This window comes from Pteronotus mesoamericanus, unplaced genomic scaffold (genome assembly GCF_021234165.1).
Source record: "Pteronotus mesoamericanus isolate MK-2021 breed Mesoamerican mustached bat unplaced genomic scaffold, CSHL_Meso_final scaffold_507, whole genome shotgun sequence".
In the NCBI taxonomy this organism is placed as follows: domain Eukaryota; kingdom Metazoa; phylum Chordata; class Mammalia; order Chiroptera; family Mormoopidae; genus Pteronotus; species Pteronotus mesoamericanus.
In genome coordinates this window covers 11285365-11300874 of record NW_026555319.1, presented here as the reverse complement: position 1 = coordinate 11300874, position 15510 = coordinate 11285365, and the positions used below count along the sequence as shown (strand labels likewise).

The following is a 15510-nucleotide window of genomic DNA, read 5'->3' as shown; positions in this document are numbered from 1 at the left end:
GGTGACCCGCAGGTCCGCCTGGGGTCTCACCTCCAAAGAGTATGCAGCAGGCCCACCCAAGCACGTGTCCCAGCGAGACTGGCTCCAAAGCCAAGACAGGGCCGCCTGCGCGTGCGGGCCCTGATGGGCCACCTCCTGCCTCTCTGAGCTGCAAGGCTGACTCTACAGTTACTCCCCCTCAACCCGTGGAAGGAGCAGGAGAGCACCACCAGCTTCCTGGCTTCCCCCGGGGTCTGCCTGGGGGTGCAGGGCGGACCGGAGGTGGCGAGGATGACTCTGCAAGCAGACAGGGTCCAAATCCCAGCCTGCCCCATGCCAGCTCTGCGTTCCCGGGGATTGCTGCGCTTCCTCTCCTCCTCCGTCAAACGGGGCCTATGTTCGTTGCCTATTGCTGTGTAAACACACCGCTTCAAAACTTAGGGGCTTAAACCATCAAGAGTCTCGTGGGCACTCTCGTGGCTTCTGCGCATCAGGACTTCAGGAGTGGCTTCGCTGGCCAGCTCTGCTCTGTGTTGCTCACCAGGCCGCAGCTATCTGAAGGCTTGGCCGGGCCAGGAGGACCGCTTCTGAGAAGGCTCCCATGCTTCTGCCGAAGGCCTCGGCTCAACCCCACGTGGGCGGGCGCCCCCAGAGCAGGTGACCCAAGAGAGCGTGAGCGAGCAGGAAGCTGCGCTGCCTTTTATGACCTCGCCCCGGAGTTCATACTCCTTTACCTGCACAGGACCTTACAGGTTGTCCAGATCAGCCCCATTTGGAGTGGGAGGGGGACCTCAAAGTACATGAATCCAGGGACATGAGAGTCATTGGGGTGGGGGGCGTGGAAGATCTTCGAGGCTACCTGCCAAATGCCATAACTCGTCTGCTTCCTCCTCTGTGAAACAGGGACCAGCCCCACCTCTCTGAGCTGGCAGGTGCTCCAAACAAGAGCCACCGGGAAGAGCCGTGGGCTTGGAGCCGGGCGCGGACTGAGCACTCACCCAAGGGCAGTCTGGGGTGAGAGTCCCACTGCCCCCACTGGCTCCAACAAAGGCTAGAGGGGCCGACCCCCGAGGCGCCCCGTTGAGCACTCAGGGGCCAGACGGGCCTTCTTTCAATGCGTGGGAACTGCTAACAGGCTCTGCCTCCCCCACTTCCTTCTTCTTAAGGTTTTAAACACCTAATTTATTCCATCCATTAGATAGATTTTGTAGATTTAATCATTTTCACAGTTGGTGGCTCATTGGATACTCAAGATAAACTCCAAATGAAAGTATAATGGTGAGGACAAATGAGTTTTCACACCACAATGGCAGGAACTTGCTTGGGAAGAGAGTTTAAGAGGAACAAAAATACATACAGATATAATTTTTTCCCCGGCAGCTGCTTTTGCTGACTATAGTAGGTTACCACAGTTAATTTCACCAGTTTTGTTCATCTGTAAAATTGCATAAAAGTGACATTTTTGTGCTCATTATAGCAACTGCTGATTTATGACTGGTAAATGAAGAGCTGGTCCCTTTTTCGCGGGACTCTCTGAGCGGTGCTAAGTGCCCATGAAATTGCTTGTATAATGTAGTTTAAATCCAATCTCAGAGAAAGATTCCCCCATTGCCCAAAGTGACATTTCCATTCTCCACACTGAGTTTATTTTAGGCCACTTTGGTGGGGGCGGCCCCAGCAGGGTCAGGGCGGGGCCCCTGGCCAGCTGTACCTGCCTGGCCCAGGTGAGGCCAGGGGCGGGGTGGCAGGGGGGGACAGAGAGCCCTGCTCCAGGCTGCTCTGGGTGCTGCCTGACCCTCCCCTCCCCGCCGCCTGGCCCAGGTCAGACCGCACTCCGGAACCCTGGGGCGGCAGAGTGACCTTTCTAACATGCAGGCCTGCCCCTGCCCTCCCCTGCTTAAAACCTCCCCCGGCTGCCGACGCCCTGGGGGACAGGGGCGCTGCCCTGCCGCGAGGAGCACCCCTTCCGTCTCGGCCCCACACGCGCCCTGCCTGGCGCCTCTCTGGTCTCCTCCGCACATACACTGCTCTGGACTTCCGCTCGCTCTCCGAAGCAGTTCCCACCCGGACCCGCTGCCGCTTCTGCCTGAGATGGGTTTCTCTCCCCCCTCCTCACCCCTTTCACTGTCACCTTAACTGGGCTGCTCTTTCTTACAAAAAGCCCCCTCTGAAGCCCTGGCCGGGCTGGCTCCCCAGTGTGCCTGCACTGCCTGCCTTTCCCATCGAAGCCCAGGTTGGCTGTGAGCCCATGAGGGGGCATGGGTGAGGCTCTGGAAGGGCGGGACGCGGTGCCTGCACTGAACCCCCATCTCAGTGCCAGGCCACCTGTGCGCAAGCCCCGGCCCCAGGCACAGGGGAGAGCACCCGCTTCTGCTAACGCTCCACCGCCGATGACTCGCTAAACCCGCATGAGGTTGAGTTAGCCACAGTGCCCCCATTTTACAGATGTGCAAGCTGAGGCTCAGAGTGGAGTCCCCTGGGGTCACGGGTGGGTCCCGGGGGTGCCCACAGGGTGGGGAAGGTCCTCCTACTCGCCCGAGGACCCAGACAGGTCACGATCCCCAGCACCTACCATGCACCTCGCCCACTGCTGGGCCACTTGGACCAGTCGTTCCTCAAGGTGGCCCTGCAGATCTGGCCTGATCATGACCCCCATTCCATGGGTTGGGGAAACTGCGGCTCAGCCGGGCAGGCCACTTACACCGGGCCACGTGGCCCCACAGCCAGGCCAGCCAGCTCCAAAGCCGGGAGGATCTTTCTACCGGCCTCTCGCAGGCCCCAGGCTCCAAGAGGGCCTGGGCAGCACGGAGGAGTGTCCTGGGCCCAGGGCAGAGCTTCGGATGGGAGAAGGGGGTTAGCCCACCCGTGACCTGCCTGCATTGTGGGGGGAGCCAGTGGTGCCCACTGACACAAAATATAGAGTTCACAAGAAAGGCCATGGCTTTGCAGGTGATGAGCGGACTCGGCAAGGGGCTGGGTAGCCGTGGGAGTGAAGCCCCTCCTCACCTGCCTACTGACCAGACAGGAAGTGTGAGCGCCAGGTGACAGCCCCCAGCAGCAGCTCCCGCTGACACCCCTCCCCTCCGCCAGGCCCAAACTGGGCTCTGCGCATGGAGCCACGCACCGAACCACCCGCTTGGCAGACAAGGAAAGGGAGGCACTGAGAGGCAAAGGGGTAGAAGGAATGAACACCTACCGGAGGACTGTTAAAAGGAGACACCACCACACGCCATGGAGGGTGTGAAGCCCCGGGCACGGACCCTGGCACCGTCTCTAGCGAGCTGTTGGGACACTGTGTCCTAAAGTGGGGCAACCTCCTCCCCTGCGTCCCGGCGGTTCTGCTTCGGGGCCCATTGCCAACGGAACTCGCAGGATACATGCACCGGGACCAGGGGCCCGTCACCATCAGCCCCAAAGTGGGACCAGCTCCCCCACCATCAGCAGGAAGGATGAGAACATTGTGATGTAGTCATACACACACACCACACGCCAATGCGAAAAATGACCCACTGCCACACACGGCCACCTAGATGGGCCTTGTGCACACAGCCTCTAGCAGCAGAGGCTCACGCAGATGCGTGTGCGCCACACGATCCATCTCTCCAGGGGCCCACACCGGGCACAACTAGCCCGAGTGGTTAGAAGGCAGGAGGGCTGCTCCCCGGGCGCGGTCAGAGCCTGAAAGGCAGTGCCGGGCCCTCAGGAGGCTGGTCGTATCCTGTCCGTCACCAGGTGTTGTTATGAGTGTGTCCCGTTTGGAAAGCTCAGCCAGTTGACGATGTGTGCTCATTCCTTTATTTACATTGATCCCATGCTTAACAGCTGAGAAAGAACAAAGGGGCAAGCGAGTGAATGAGAGGAGGGGGAAGGGCTGTCCAGCAGCTCCAGGGGGCCTGCGGGGCAGCAGTGGGGGGGGGGGCGGTGGCTGCCGGTCTCCCCATGTCACCCGGTCTGCGCTCACCTGTGCTTTCCTCTCCTCACTTGTCCCTGCAGGTGAGACGGCAGCCAGCTCCATGCATTCCTCCCGCTACCCGAGCCCGGCTGAGCTGGACGCCTATGCCGAGAAGGTGGCCAACAGCCCGCTGTCCATCAAGATCTTCCCCACCACCATCCGTGTGCCCCAGCACAAGCACCTCAGCCGCACTGTCAATGGCTATGACACCTGCGGCCAGCGCTACAGCCCCTACCCTCAGCACGCCGCAGGCTACCAGGGCCTGCTGGCCATCGTCAAGGCCGCGGTCTCCTCCTCCAGTGTGGCCGCGCCCACCGGGCCTGCCAAAAGCGTGCTCAAGAGCGCCGAGGGCAAGCGGACCAAGCTGTCGCCGGCCACCGTGCAGGTGGGCATCGCACCCTACCCAGCGCCCAGCACGCTGGGGCCCCTGGCCTACCCCAAGCCGCCTGAGGCACCCGCCCCGCCACCTGGCCTGCCCACAGCCGCGGCCACCGCCGCCTCCGTCATCCCTTTGCCTGGCCGCAGCCTGGCCCTGCCGCCTTCCAACCTGCCCTCCATCCACAGCATCCTCTACCAGCTCAACCAGCAGTGCCAGGCCCCGGGCGCGGCGCCCGCTGCCTGCCAAGGCGTGGCTGTGCCCCACCCCAGCCCAGCCAAGCACGGCCCCATGCCCAGCTTCCCCGGCATGGCCTATTCAGCCGCTGCCGGCCTGCCCGACTGCCGCAAAGGCGCTGAGCTGGGCCAGGGAAGCTCAGCGGCCTTGACATTGGCTGGAGCCACCAAGCCTGCAGGGTACGTGGACGGCAGCCTGGATTACCTGCTGTGGCCACAGAAGCCGCCCCCACCGCCACCCCAGCCGCTGCGGGCCTACAGCGGGGGCACGGCGGCCAGCAAGTCCCCAGAGGCTTGTGGGGGGCGGGCGTACGAGCGGGCCAGTGGGTCACCCCTCAACTGCAGCGTGGGGCTGCCCGCCAGCTTCACTGTGGGTCAGTACTTCGCTGCCCCCTGGAACAGCGTGCTGGTGACTCCCACCAGCGACTGCTACAACCCCGCAGCCGTGGCGGTCCCTGAGCTGGGGCCCGGTGTGGCCCGGGAGCTGACGGGGCCCCCCGCCGAGGCCCTTTCAGGCCTGCCCAGCAAGAGCGTGTGCAACACCGCAGTGCTGAGCAGCAGCCTGCAGTCGCTGGAGTATCTCATCAACGACATCCGGCCGCCCTGCATCAAGGAGCAGATGCTGGGCAAGGGCTATGAGACGGTGGCCGTGCCCCGGCTGCTCGACCACCAGCACGCCCACATCCGCCTTCCCGTCTACAGATAAGGCCTGCCTGGTGGATGCACGGACCGAGGACAGGGCGCCGAGGGGGGCGGCCGGTGGAGAGCGGTGGTCGGTGGTGCCAGGGCCCATCGATGCCCACAGGAAGCTAGGCTGGCTGTGGCCGTGCCTGTCGAGGTTTGGCAGGGTGCCCTTGCTCATCAAGGCCCCTCCCCACCCATCAGCTGTCCCAGGACACGGGGAGGGCCCCTGAGCGGCTGCTGACATCCACCCCTTCCTCCACCCACGTGGGCAGAGGCGGGAGAGAGAAACCACTTAAAACCGGGAGTGCTGCTTTTGGCTCTCCCAGCGCAGCGCACAGACCAGGGTGGGATGCAGGAAGAAATTGATGGTTTAGAATCAGGGTGGGTTCAGCGTAGCCCCTGGGGGTCAGATAGCTCCCCCTATAAGCTCCCCAGTCACCTGGAAAAGGAGCAGAGAGAGTCACTGGTCCCACAGTGTCCCCCACTGGCCAATCCAGGTGACGGTCCACCTTAACAGAGGCCCCAGGGACTGCCCGGCCCCCTGCCCTTCCTCCTCTAGACTCTCCCTCCCCTTCCACTGCCCCCCTTCCTTCCCACACAGGAAAACCGCACCCCACCCCCACACTGTCCAAACCCGGGGCTACCCTGTCCCCTCCTCTCCGGGACATCTTACAGGGCTGCGGGGCACAGCTGCATAGGCCGTGCCCTGCACAAGGCACCTCGTCCAAGGACACGCCACTTGCATCCTAGACTTGTATATTTATTACGGCAATTTTCTGAATCCTGAGGAAGGGGTGCCATTTCCCTATTCGCACAAAGGCACCACAGGGGTTAACGACGGGCCTGCCGTCTTAGACCCCACCCGGGGGTCCCCGCCTTGCCTTCTTTGGGGTCCTTCCCTCGGACCCAGCGAGGGGGTAACCCGCCGGTTTAACGGCGAGGCCCATGCAACTCCTTTCCTGCCAGCTGCCCTCCATGGCCCGCCCCACACCACCCAGGGGCGAGGGGCGGCCGGCAGGGTCCCCGTCCAGCCCCCGAGGCCCGAGGCCCTGGCCCTGGCCCCTCTGGCGCCCCGGAAGCGGTACTGTATCTCTCTCCAAGGCCTGTTCAAGCACTAAGTGCATTTACAAATCTCTGAGAATGTTTTTTTTTTATACTAAAATTGACCATTATATTCTACTGTGAGAAGTGCAGTCTGCACTATATTGTTTTAAAAACTAAGAGAAAGAAAAAAAGGAAAACACAGATGGCGTCTCAGCTGTGGGATTGTTCTGTAGCGCTTGTTCCGGGCTTCCTTCCTCCTCCCGGGAGTAAGACACGCTGTGTCCTCTCGGCGGGCGGCCTTGGCACCCCGGCAGCAGGGGAGGGGCCTCCTGGCACCCGCAGGGCTGGCCACGTTGCCGTCAGTGTTCCGTGGTCTCTTCCAGCTCTTTCGCAGGGGGTGCTGTCATCTGCCTTGTTCGTGTGTCTGTCACTCGGTCAGGCGAGAGATCCGTCCGTAGGCCGGCCGAGACAGAACCACCCCGGCTGCTCGGCCCCTCGGCCCCTCCTGAATGATGCGGAGGCGGACTGGGGGCGGCGGCACCCCCCCCCACGGCCCTCAGTCGCTTCCCAGCTGTCCCTCCGTGCCTCACATGTTCCCAGCGCCCCACGGGGGTGGGCAGGCCAGCGTGGCTGGGCCTTGGCACACACCCACCCCACGCCCTGGCGCCTGGGAGTTTGGGGGTGACCACCCACACCCCAAGGAGCTCAGCCATTCTCAGGCACTCCAAGTGCTGGGCATTTCCATATAAGCTCATACGGCGTGTCTCATGGGGGCCCCACCACCCGCTACAAGGCAGCAGGGGTTCTAGAGGAAGAAGCTGAGGCTCCAAGGTGTTAAGTGACCTGCCTGAGGTGACACAGCCAGCCTGTGAGAAGCTGGGGCTCGAACACCACAGCATGAACACTTTCTTGATCTCTGTCCCTGCCTTCTCCGGGGCCACCAGCCCGGCACCAGGGTGGGGGAACTGGGGAGTCCCCAGGTGCAGGCCTCCCCCCGACACATGGGGCCCTGCCTGGGCGCCTGGCATGGTGAGGTCCTGGCAGAGGTGGCAACAGAGGAGATGCCCTGCCTGCAACCCTGCGGGCGGGTGTCCACCTCTGAGCCTGGCGGCACATGGAGGGACCGAGGGAGGCTCCCAGAGGAAGGGGCCACGTCCAGAGAGGGGCCCAGGCCCTTCTGAGCTGGGTCACCGAACCCAGCGTGTCATACCATGCCCTGGAGAACAGGGTCCTGCAGCCAGACCAGCTGGGAGAGCCAGCACCGCGTGGCAGGCCGCTGGGGGCAGTCACAGACGGTATGCAGACAGCGGCTGACAGAGTGTTTTTCTGACCTCGCGCAATTTAGTCTCACAACACCCCTCCCAGGTGTGTAATAAAATCATCCCCGTTTTGCAGAGGAGGAAGGACACAGAGAAGGTGAGGAACAGACACAGGGATGGGGAGAGGGAGCCAGCTCCGGCATCAGCCCTACACGCTGCATTGGGCTGCCCGCACCCCCAGACATCGCTGAAGCCCCCCTGGGGGCGTCACAGCACTGGGGCAGCCCAGCCGGCCAGCTTCCAGGGTAAGGCAGACGTGGGTTCGAATCCTGCCATTGCTATTGTGAGTGGCCCTGAACCAGTCTGCCCCGAACCAGATCAGAGATGGAATTCAAGGAGACAAAAGCGCAACAGGGGAACTCGGGAGAGGGCAGGGCCGCGGGTTCTGTAGCCAGGGTTGGGGCTGGGTGCTGGCCTGTGGCTCAGCTTGCCCCGGGGACCACCGCTGGGGCCACCTCGGCGCCAGCATGGTGTCAGGGTCACCCACGCCTCCGTGTCCTGAGCCCACCCACAGGGGAACGAGGCAAGACCAGCACCACCTTCCAGGCCAGGTCCCTCACATTTGCAGGTGGGGGGCTGAGGACCTCTCTCCTTCCCTGGGAAACCTTCTCATCCTCTGCCGGGTGGGTCGGCAAGCAGGGCATGTAGAGGCATGTGGCACAGCCAGTCTGGCCACGTCCCAGGCCAGCTGGGGTTCCCCTCTGTGGGAGCTGAGCTAGCTGATCTCAAATGGTCCTCCAGCATCGTGCCCTTTACAATATCAATCACCTTTGATTACAACATTGGAGGAGCAGCGCAGCGACGTGGGAATGTTACCATCAGCGCTACAATTACCACCAGCCCCAGTCACTGCAGGCGAACTGCGCACCTGGTTTGGCATCAGACGGTACAGTAAGTCCATTTAGCGTCCATAGATTCTGCGACTTTATGCAAAACGAGATATGACAAAAACCAATTTGACCACAGGCTAATTCATACAAACAAGAGTTAAGTTCCTGCAGTGTCTCATCAGTGTTACAATGAAACAGCGTTGAACAAAACGACCTTATTTGAGGACCTGCTACATTTAGTGCTCACAGCTTTCCAGGTGCATGGGATACAGGTGCACCCTCCCAAGCACAGATGAGGCTAGAGAGGCTCAGAGAAGGGCAACCATCTGCGCAAAGCCACACAGCTGAGGCTGAGAACAGAGAAGCCACTGGGAAAGAATACAGGCCTTCTGGTGCAGAGCCTGCGCTCGTAATTGCCATGCGAGGACCAGAACACAAAACCACCACCAACCCCCAAGTATGGCCCACTTGGCTCTAGACCTTGGTCCAGCCTTGGCCCCCACACCCTTGGCTGCAGGGACCTGGTGCTGGGTGCAGGAACAGAGGGGAAGGCCCTGCCATTCCATCCAGCCCCACCGCCAGCGGCTCCTTCCCCCTTCTCCCGGTCTCCCGGGCCCCTGGGAGGTCCCGCTCTCTCCGTGTAGCTGCCTCGGGCTCACACTTCTTAGAACCGAGCCGTCCAATAGGGGAGCCACTTGAGGCTGGCACATAACATCGACTATCATTACCACTTACTGCCACACCTAGTTTGGGGAGACCGCCACGTCTTACAGAGCCATCAGAGCTGCCCCCGAGAGGCACGCGGACTTGGCAAGTCCATTTGACGAATAGATCAGAGGGACCGATAGAAGGGACACTCACCTTTCCAGGGTGGCTCCTGGTTTTCTTGACCCACATCCCAGCCTGAGAGCTCTCCCATTTCTGGGAATCAGAAGCCAAGACAAGTTCCACCGCTGACCTGCCAGCAGTGACTTCGAACTAGAGTTACCCAGCTCCCAGCTGCGGCCAGGATTCCGCAGGATTCCGCGCCCACGCCCATGCCATTTATGGGTGCCTTGGTTCCAGGCACTACACTGCACCTGTGCACCCTGGCTCTCTTAAAGGGCCCGGGGGTGTCCCCCAGCCCCTGTGCTGGCCGCTGGAAGGTGAAACCTGGAACCTGGAACCTGGACGGTGTGGTGGGTGAACCCCCAGTGCACAAAGTTTTCTGTTTAAATCACCATCACCACCAACTTGCCAGATGGTGGCAGGAGGAGAAGAGGAGGGGGAAAAAAAAAGAACAACCCACTAGCCTCAGATCCCATAGACTCCATGTGTAACCCTGGGCGCTCTGGGTGGCCTCGCTGAGCCTCAATTGATTTGTCAAAGGGCCTCCCTGTTTCCCCAACTGCAACACAAAGACTTAATGAGTTTGCAGCAGCAGAGCAAGGGGCTGGAACCCAACCCTGACCTGGAGATGGGCCTCAATTCTGGGGCCACCACATCCTCTCCGGTCCTCATCCCCCTGTCAAACTAGACCCAAATGAAGGGAAACACCCCTGAGGAGAGAGAGGAAGCCCTCATCGGTGAAGTGGGGACTCCTATTTTGAAAAAGAAAAGTGAGGTTCAGAGAGGGGAGGCAACTTGCCTAAGGGCACACAGCTATAGGACCTAGACACTCCAGAGGCCGATCTAGGCGGCCTCTCTCCTTGTTGCAGGGGATGGCACCGAGGGGACCGTTCCTGAGCCTTGCAGCCCCAGGGCGCACCTAAAGGGGAGCTCAGCGAGGCGCTCTTCCCCACCACGTTCTCAGGTTCCAAGCTTCCCTCAGGCCTCCTGGGAGGAGGCCCTGGGTGTGACTACAGCGACCCCTGGTGGCCAATCTCAGGATCAGCAGCCCCACCCTGCAGAGGCCAAAGGCAAATCTGTAGGATCCAGCAGATGCATCCCAAAGGTGGGGTGGCTAAGAACAAGAGGGATTCTGTGATGTCACTGAGTATCTTGAGGTGCTGAGAAGCCCCTGAGCTGAGATCTGGGGAGCTGGGCCCGAGTCACAATTCCACCGAACTTGCCTGTCCTCACCTGTTAGAAGCCATTACACCCTCTTGCTGTGTATGCTTTGGAAAGGCCAAAAACATCAGTTAGTTATTAGGGGGAAAACATCCTACCACCCTTAAGAAAGTTTCTCCTCCAAAGACAAGAGTGTTCAAATCCTGGCTCCACCATGTGCGGGCTGTGTGTCCTGAGGCAAGTGTGTTTACTTGGCTGGGCTTCACTCACTCTCTTCATCTGTAAAATGGGGATAAAAATTTGTTCTTGTATCTGCATGAATTGGGCAGAGTCATGGGAAACCCTGACCTTTAAATAAGGAGGAAAAATGATCTGAAACAATCATAAGAAGACCAGGGCTGGTTAATGCAGCTGCTCGGTGGTATCATCCAGGACCCGGCCCTTTTCCCCTTTCTGTTCCGCCAAGCCCCCTTCTGGGCACAAAATGGCTGCTGCTGTTCCAGGTGTCACATCCAGGCCTGACAGCGCCCAACAAAGGAGAAGACAGCATCTTCCTACAGTTTTCTTATTTTCCCAGACTTCCTCCTCCTTCAGACTTCCCCTCTGGTCTCATGGGTCAGAACTGGTTCACATGGTTACTGCTCTACTAATAACTAGTAAGGGAAATAGTCACAGTGGCTGCCAAAGTGGAGAACTCTAAACAAGACAAGGTGCTGCGAATAAGGAAGGGGGACTTGATTTCTGGGGAGGCATCAGCACCAGCCCATAAGCTCTGTCCATGGTTCCTGAGCTGCGAATGCCTGACACTTGGTAGGTGCTTCATCCACATTCATTCGCTTCCTACTTGTGGTCCCTCCAAGCACACGAGCCCCCAGCCTGGCGTCTCCTGACCCAGCTGCCCGCCCCCACCCCCAGGGGCCTGGGTCTACACCGCCCTGCCCTCTGCTCCTATCATACCACCGCCTTTTGTTTCTCTGTGCTTGGGATGGACAAAGGTCTCCCCACTGTCCCCGAAGAGTTTGGAATCCTAAAAAACAAAAGGTAGTGTGTGGTTCTCAGGCAAATGTTTTTGCCAGGGAGTCAAAGATTAATGACCACGAACAGGGGCCTGGCATATTTAACCACCCCGTCCAAACAACTGGAGCGATCAGAACAAGACTGCTACCTGGGCGAGGCGCGGAGACCCACCGCCGACCGCGGCATCCGGGAATGTCAGACGCGTGCCTTTGGGGGAGGTGAACAGTGTGGTTGAAAAATGGCTTTTGATTTTAAAAAGTCCCCAGCATTCATCTAAAACAATAATAACAGCTAATAATAACAGGGCATGTAATAACGAACTATTCACAGGCATAAGAGGTAATTGTTCAATTAAGATCCGAGTTTCTGAGACTGTCTTTTCTGATGGGGCCCCATTGTTTTTGACTCCAGTAGTGCTAATTATTTCCCAGTAGTGCTTTAAACTTGGGATGAAAAAAGCCCTCCTGTCAAATATGACATACAAGTGCTTTATCGTTATGGAATACACACACCCGCACATAACAAGAAACGCTTGCTGGAATGAAGTTGGCGGCAGGTTCAAAGGGAGAGGGTCTGAAATGGGAGTTGGCAGTTTCAGGGGCTCAGCCAAAGTGGCAGGCGGCAGCCCGGGTATTTATCACACAAGCGACCTGGCCTCATCCCTTCTCATCCCTCAGGGGTCAGTGTTTTAAATGATGGACTCTGAGGACAGAATCCCTGGGTTCAAATCCCACCTCCACCACTTACCAGCCAGGGGTCCAGGGTAAGAATTTACACTTCTCTGAGCCTCAGTCTCTTGGTCTCCAACGTGGAGAGCAGCGGACATTCAATTTTTGGCCCGCCCAGGCTCTATTTATTATTACTTCGAGAGTCTGTATCCATTATTGCCACAAAATTGATGCCTGTACATTTTTTTTTTGTCACAGAAACCCAGTGTCATGCAAAGCCAGTTCTTGCTTATGCCTCTGACCTCAGCTAGGCTTGCCTGGGAGACAGAGCTGTGCTCCAAGTATCTCTCAGCCTCCTTTGGGGGGGCGGGGCTAGGCATGTCTGCTAACATCCCATTGGTTAAAAGTAAGTCACATGGCCAAGCCCACAGTTGGACGACACCACAAAGTTACACAGCAAAGGCATGAAGAAAGGGAAGAGTCAGGAATTGGGGCCGCTGGCACAGGTACCAACATGCCGACCCTCCTCAGGAGCTGCCCCTCCCTACTCTTGGACTCTGGGGTCTCAGGGAAGCCACCGCCATCCCTGGCTCTAACTCTGCCGTTCAGGGGTGCTGAGCCTCAGGCTTCTCTCTATTAGAGAGATTAGCAGCTATTGGAAGGCATTAAAAACACAGAAGCATCAAACTGAGACTTTGTAATAAGTGAGGAGGGGCAGAGAACTGAAAAGGTGCTACGTTTTTCTTTAAGTGATTCTGTATCCAATGTGTCCCCTGAAAATATGGTGGCATACCGCCAGTGTGTGTCCCACGCTCTGAAGGACACTGGGAAAGATCATCTTTAAGACCTTACTGGGCCAAACAGAAAACTGCAACCCCTTGAAAACATTGTAAATTGCCCCCAATGAGCTTTTAAGTTTTAAAGAATCAATACCCAACCCACCAAATATTTAGAAAATCACAGTTGAAAAAGTTACTATGTGTTTAGATAAAAATGTACTCAGAGGAAAATTCATAGCCAACAATTATATAATTTTTTTCAAATGAATGAACTATGCACCTCAGTAAGGTATGTGGTCCCCTTGAGTTGAGACGATGTTTAGATTTTGTGGGTACGCCCATCCCGTAACCCCTAGAGAAGCGCCCTTGGCTCAGCCCCAGAAGGAACCACAGCCATTCTCGGTGACCATACTGTGCACTTCCCACTGGGAAGATGGCATGGAGGGTGGCAGCTCTAGCAGATGCTACACAAGTCCCTCGATTCTCCTTTCCCACAGAACCCCAGACCTGGCCAGGGGAGCTCCCTACCTCCATGGTGCCCTCGGCTTCTTTAGGCCACCTGCGGCTTCCTGCCTGCTGATTGGCTGGAGCATGGGACACATGACCCAAAGCTGGCTAATGTCACAACTTGGGGGAGGTCAGCTGGGGGACTGGGGAAAAGTTCCCGGCCTCATAACCAGAGACATAGAATAATCTGTCCTTCCTGTGGCTATGGCTGTGGCTGGATCTGGGTCTGAGCCCTGCCAAGCACAGCGGTGACATCCTGCGCGCTTGAGGACGCCAGTGAGGAAAAGCACGCCTGTGTGGGCAGTGCCTAGCACAGCGCCTGACGAATGGATGCACAGCAGGGCCCCTCATGGGTCCCAGAGACTGCCGCCCAGCCTTAACACCCTCCCCGACAGGAGACTTGCTGCCCAGACAGTAACTATCCCTCACCCTTTGTGCCAGTGTGCATGTTCTGTTACCTGCTGCCCCAAACACGTAAGTGTATGAGCACCATACCACAATCCTCTCTTCTTTGGGAAGTGCAGGGAGTCACTATATCTTTACAGAAGCAGTGCCCTATTTTTCAGGTGAGGAAACGGAGGCTGAGTTTATGACCTACCCACAGTTACCCAGGAGGCTTGGCTCAGCCAAGAAGGGCACCCCATTCCCTGGCCATGGGATTGGCTCACACATGACGTGACCCAAGTCCATCAAATCAGGTGGCTGTTAGGACAACACCCCCTTTGGGAATGCTGGGTGAGGGTCCCTCTCTCCATGCATTGGATTGGAATGAGCCTTGTAGCCTTGTGAAAAGCTGGGCCACCCACGGACCACAAGAAAAAACCATCAGCCCCTGGAAGGCAACACAGAAAGTGGGGAGAGCAGGTCCTAGGGAAACATGGAGAACCCCCTAGACACTCTTGATGGAAGATAATTCTTTCTTCTCAAAGAGCTGAAGAGACTCACATGCCCCATCATTGATTCTCCTCCTCCTGACGGACGGGGGCCCAGAGAGGCAGCGGGACCGCTGCCACATGTGGAGAGAGGGTGCCGATCCCACGCGCTGTGCTCGACGCTCTGTGACTGCCCCGGGCCAGGCCCTGAGGCCCACCGCCTTCTCAGCTGAAGCTGCGGCGGGGACCAAGGCCCCAGCCCCGAGCCCGGCCCGGGGAACTGAGGGTCACAGGGACGCTGCAGCTGGCTGCAGGTCCCCCTGCTCCCGGGGAGAGCCGCAGGCGCGGGCGTGTGGGGGCGCCTCTCCTCGTGCTGCCCAGGCTGCGGGCTTGATCGGCAGTGGCGGTGACCCGGCCTGAGCGCCTGCCCTGAGAGGGAAGCGAGTCAACCATCCCTACCCCACAGCCCCCAGGCCTCTCACCTCCGCCGCGGCCACCGCGGTCCTATGGCCACCACATCTTTGCCGTCACCCGCTGCGGACACTTGGTGGCTCCCCCATCTCCACAGCTGTTGCCTCACCTTTGCTTCGCCCCCACCCAGCAGCTCTCCGACCCCCACCAGCGCCCCACGACCCTCCACCAGCATCGCTGTCCTCTAGTGGGCATTGCTCTCCCCTTACCAGCATCGCTGTCCCTCAACTAGCATGGCCATCACCTCCACCAGCATGGCTCTCCCCCAGCAGCGTGCCTCTCCCCCACTCCCTTCTCCTCTGCCTCCCCCATCACTGCTCATCACCCCCATCGCTCAGGCCACGGCAACCACCTGTCCAGCCCCCAGCCATCACCCCCCCACAGGCAGTTCTTAGCTCTCCCCTCTCCCTGCTGTCCTCCCGCGCCTGTTACCACTCCCCCCACCATCGTCCCTGCCACGGCCACCATCAGTGAATGAACATTTATTGAGCACCAACAAACCCCAGACCCCCTGCAGAAGGCACGAAGGCGCGGCCCACCCCGAGGCCCTGGCCGCCCGCGAGGCCACCTGGCGGCCGCACGCGGTGCTGCGTGTAGCCCAGGGCGCAGCGCGGGGCAGGGGCTGGGCCTGCGCTGCACCTGAAACGAGGTCCTGAGGCCACTGCCAGGTTCCGTGGGGGGTGGGGGTCACGATGCTTTCCTGAGCAGAGCAAATAAATAACGGAGAGGCAAGGGGAGCCCCTGTGGGCGAAAAGTCCCTGGCATTGGCTTATGTGACTCCATGGGA

General features: G+C 59.1%; 1 protein-coding gene across 1 annotated transcript in view; it reads left to right on the top strand.

The window, feature by feature from the left end:
• Positions 1-6371, top strand: part of FAM222A (family with sequence similarity 222 member A) — a 46354-nt gene extending 39983 nt beyond the window's left edge. Inside the window, exon 3 of the mRNA XM_054594431.1 lies at positions 3973-6371. Coding sequence (XP_054450406.1) covers positions 3973-5249 — 1277 coding nt within the window. The 3' untranslated portion in view covers positions 5250-6371. The remainder of the gene's footprint in view (positions 1-3972) is intronic.
• The last annotated feature ends 9139 nt before the right edge of the window (positions 6372-15510 follow it).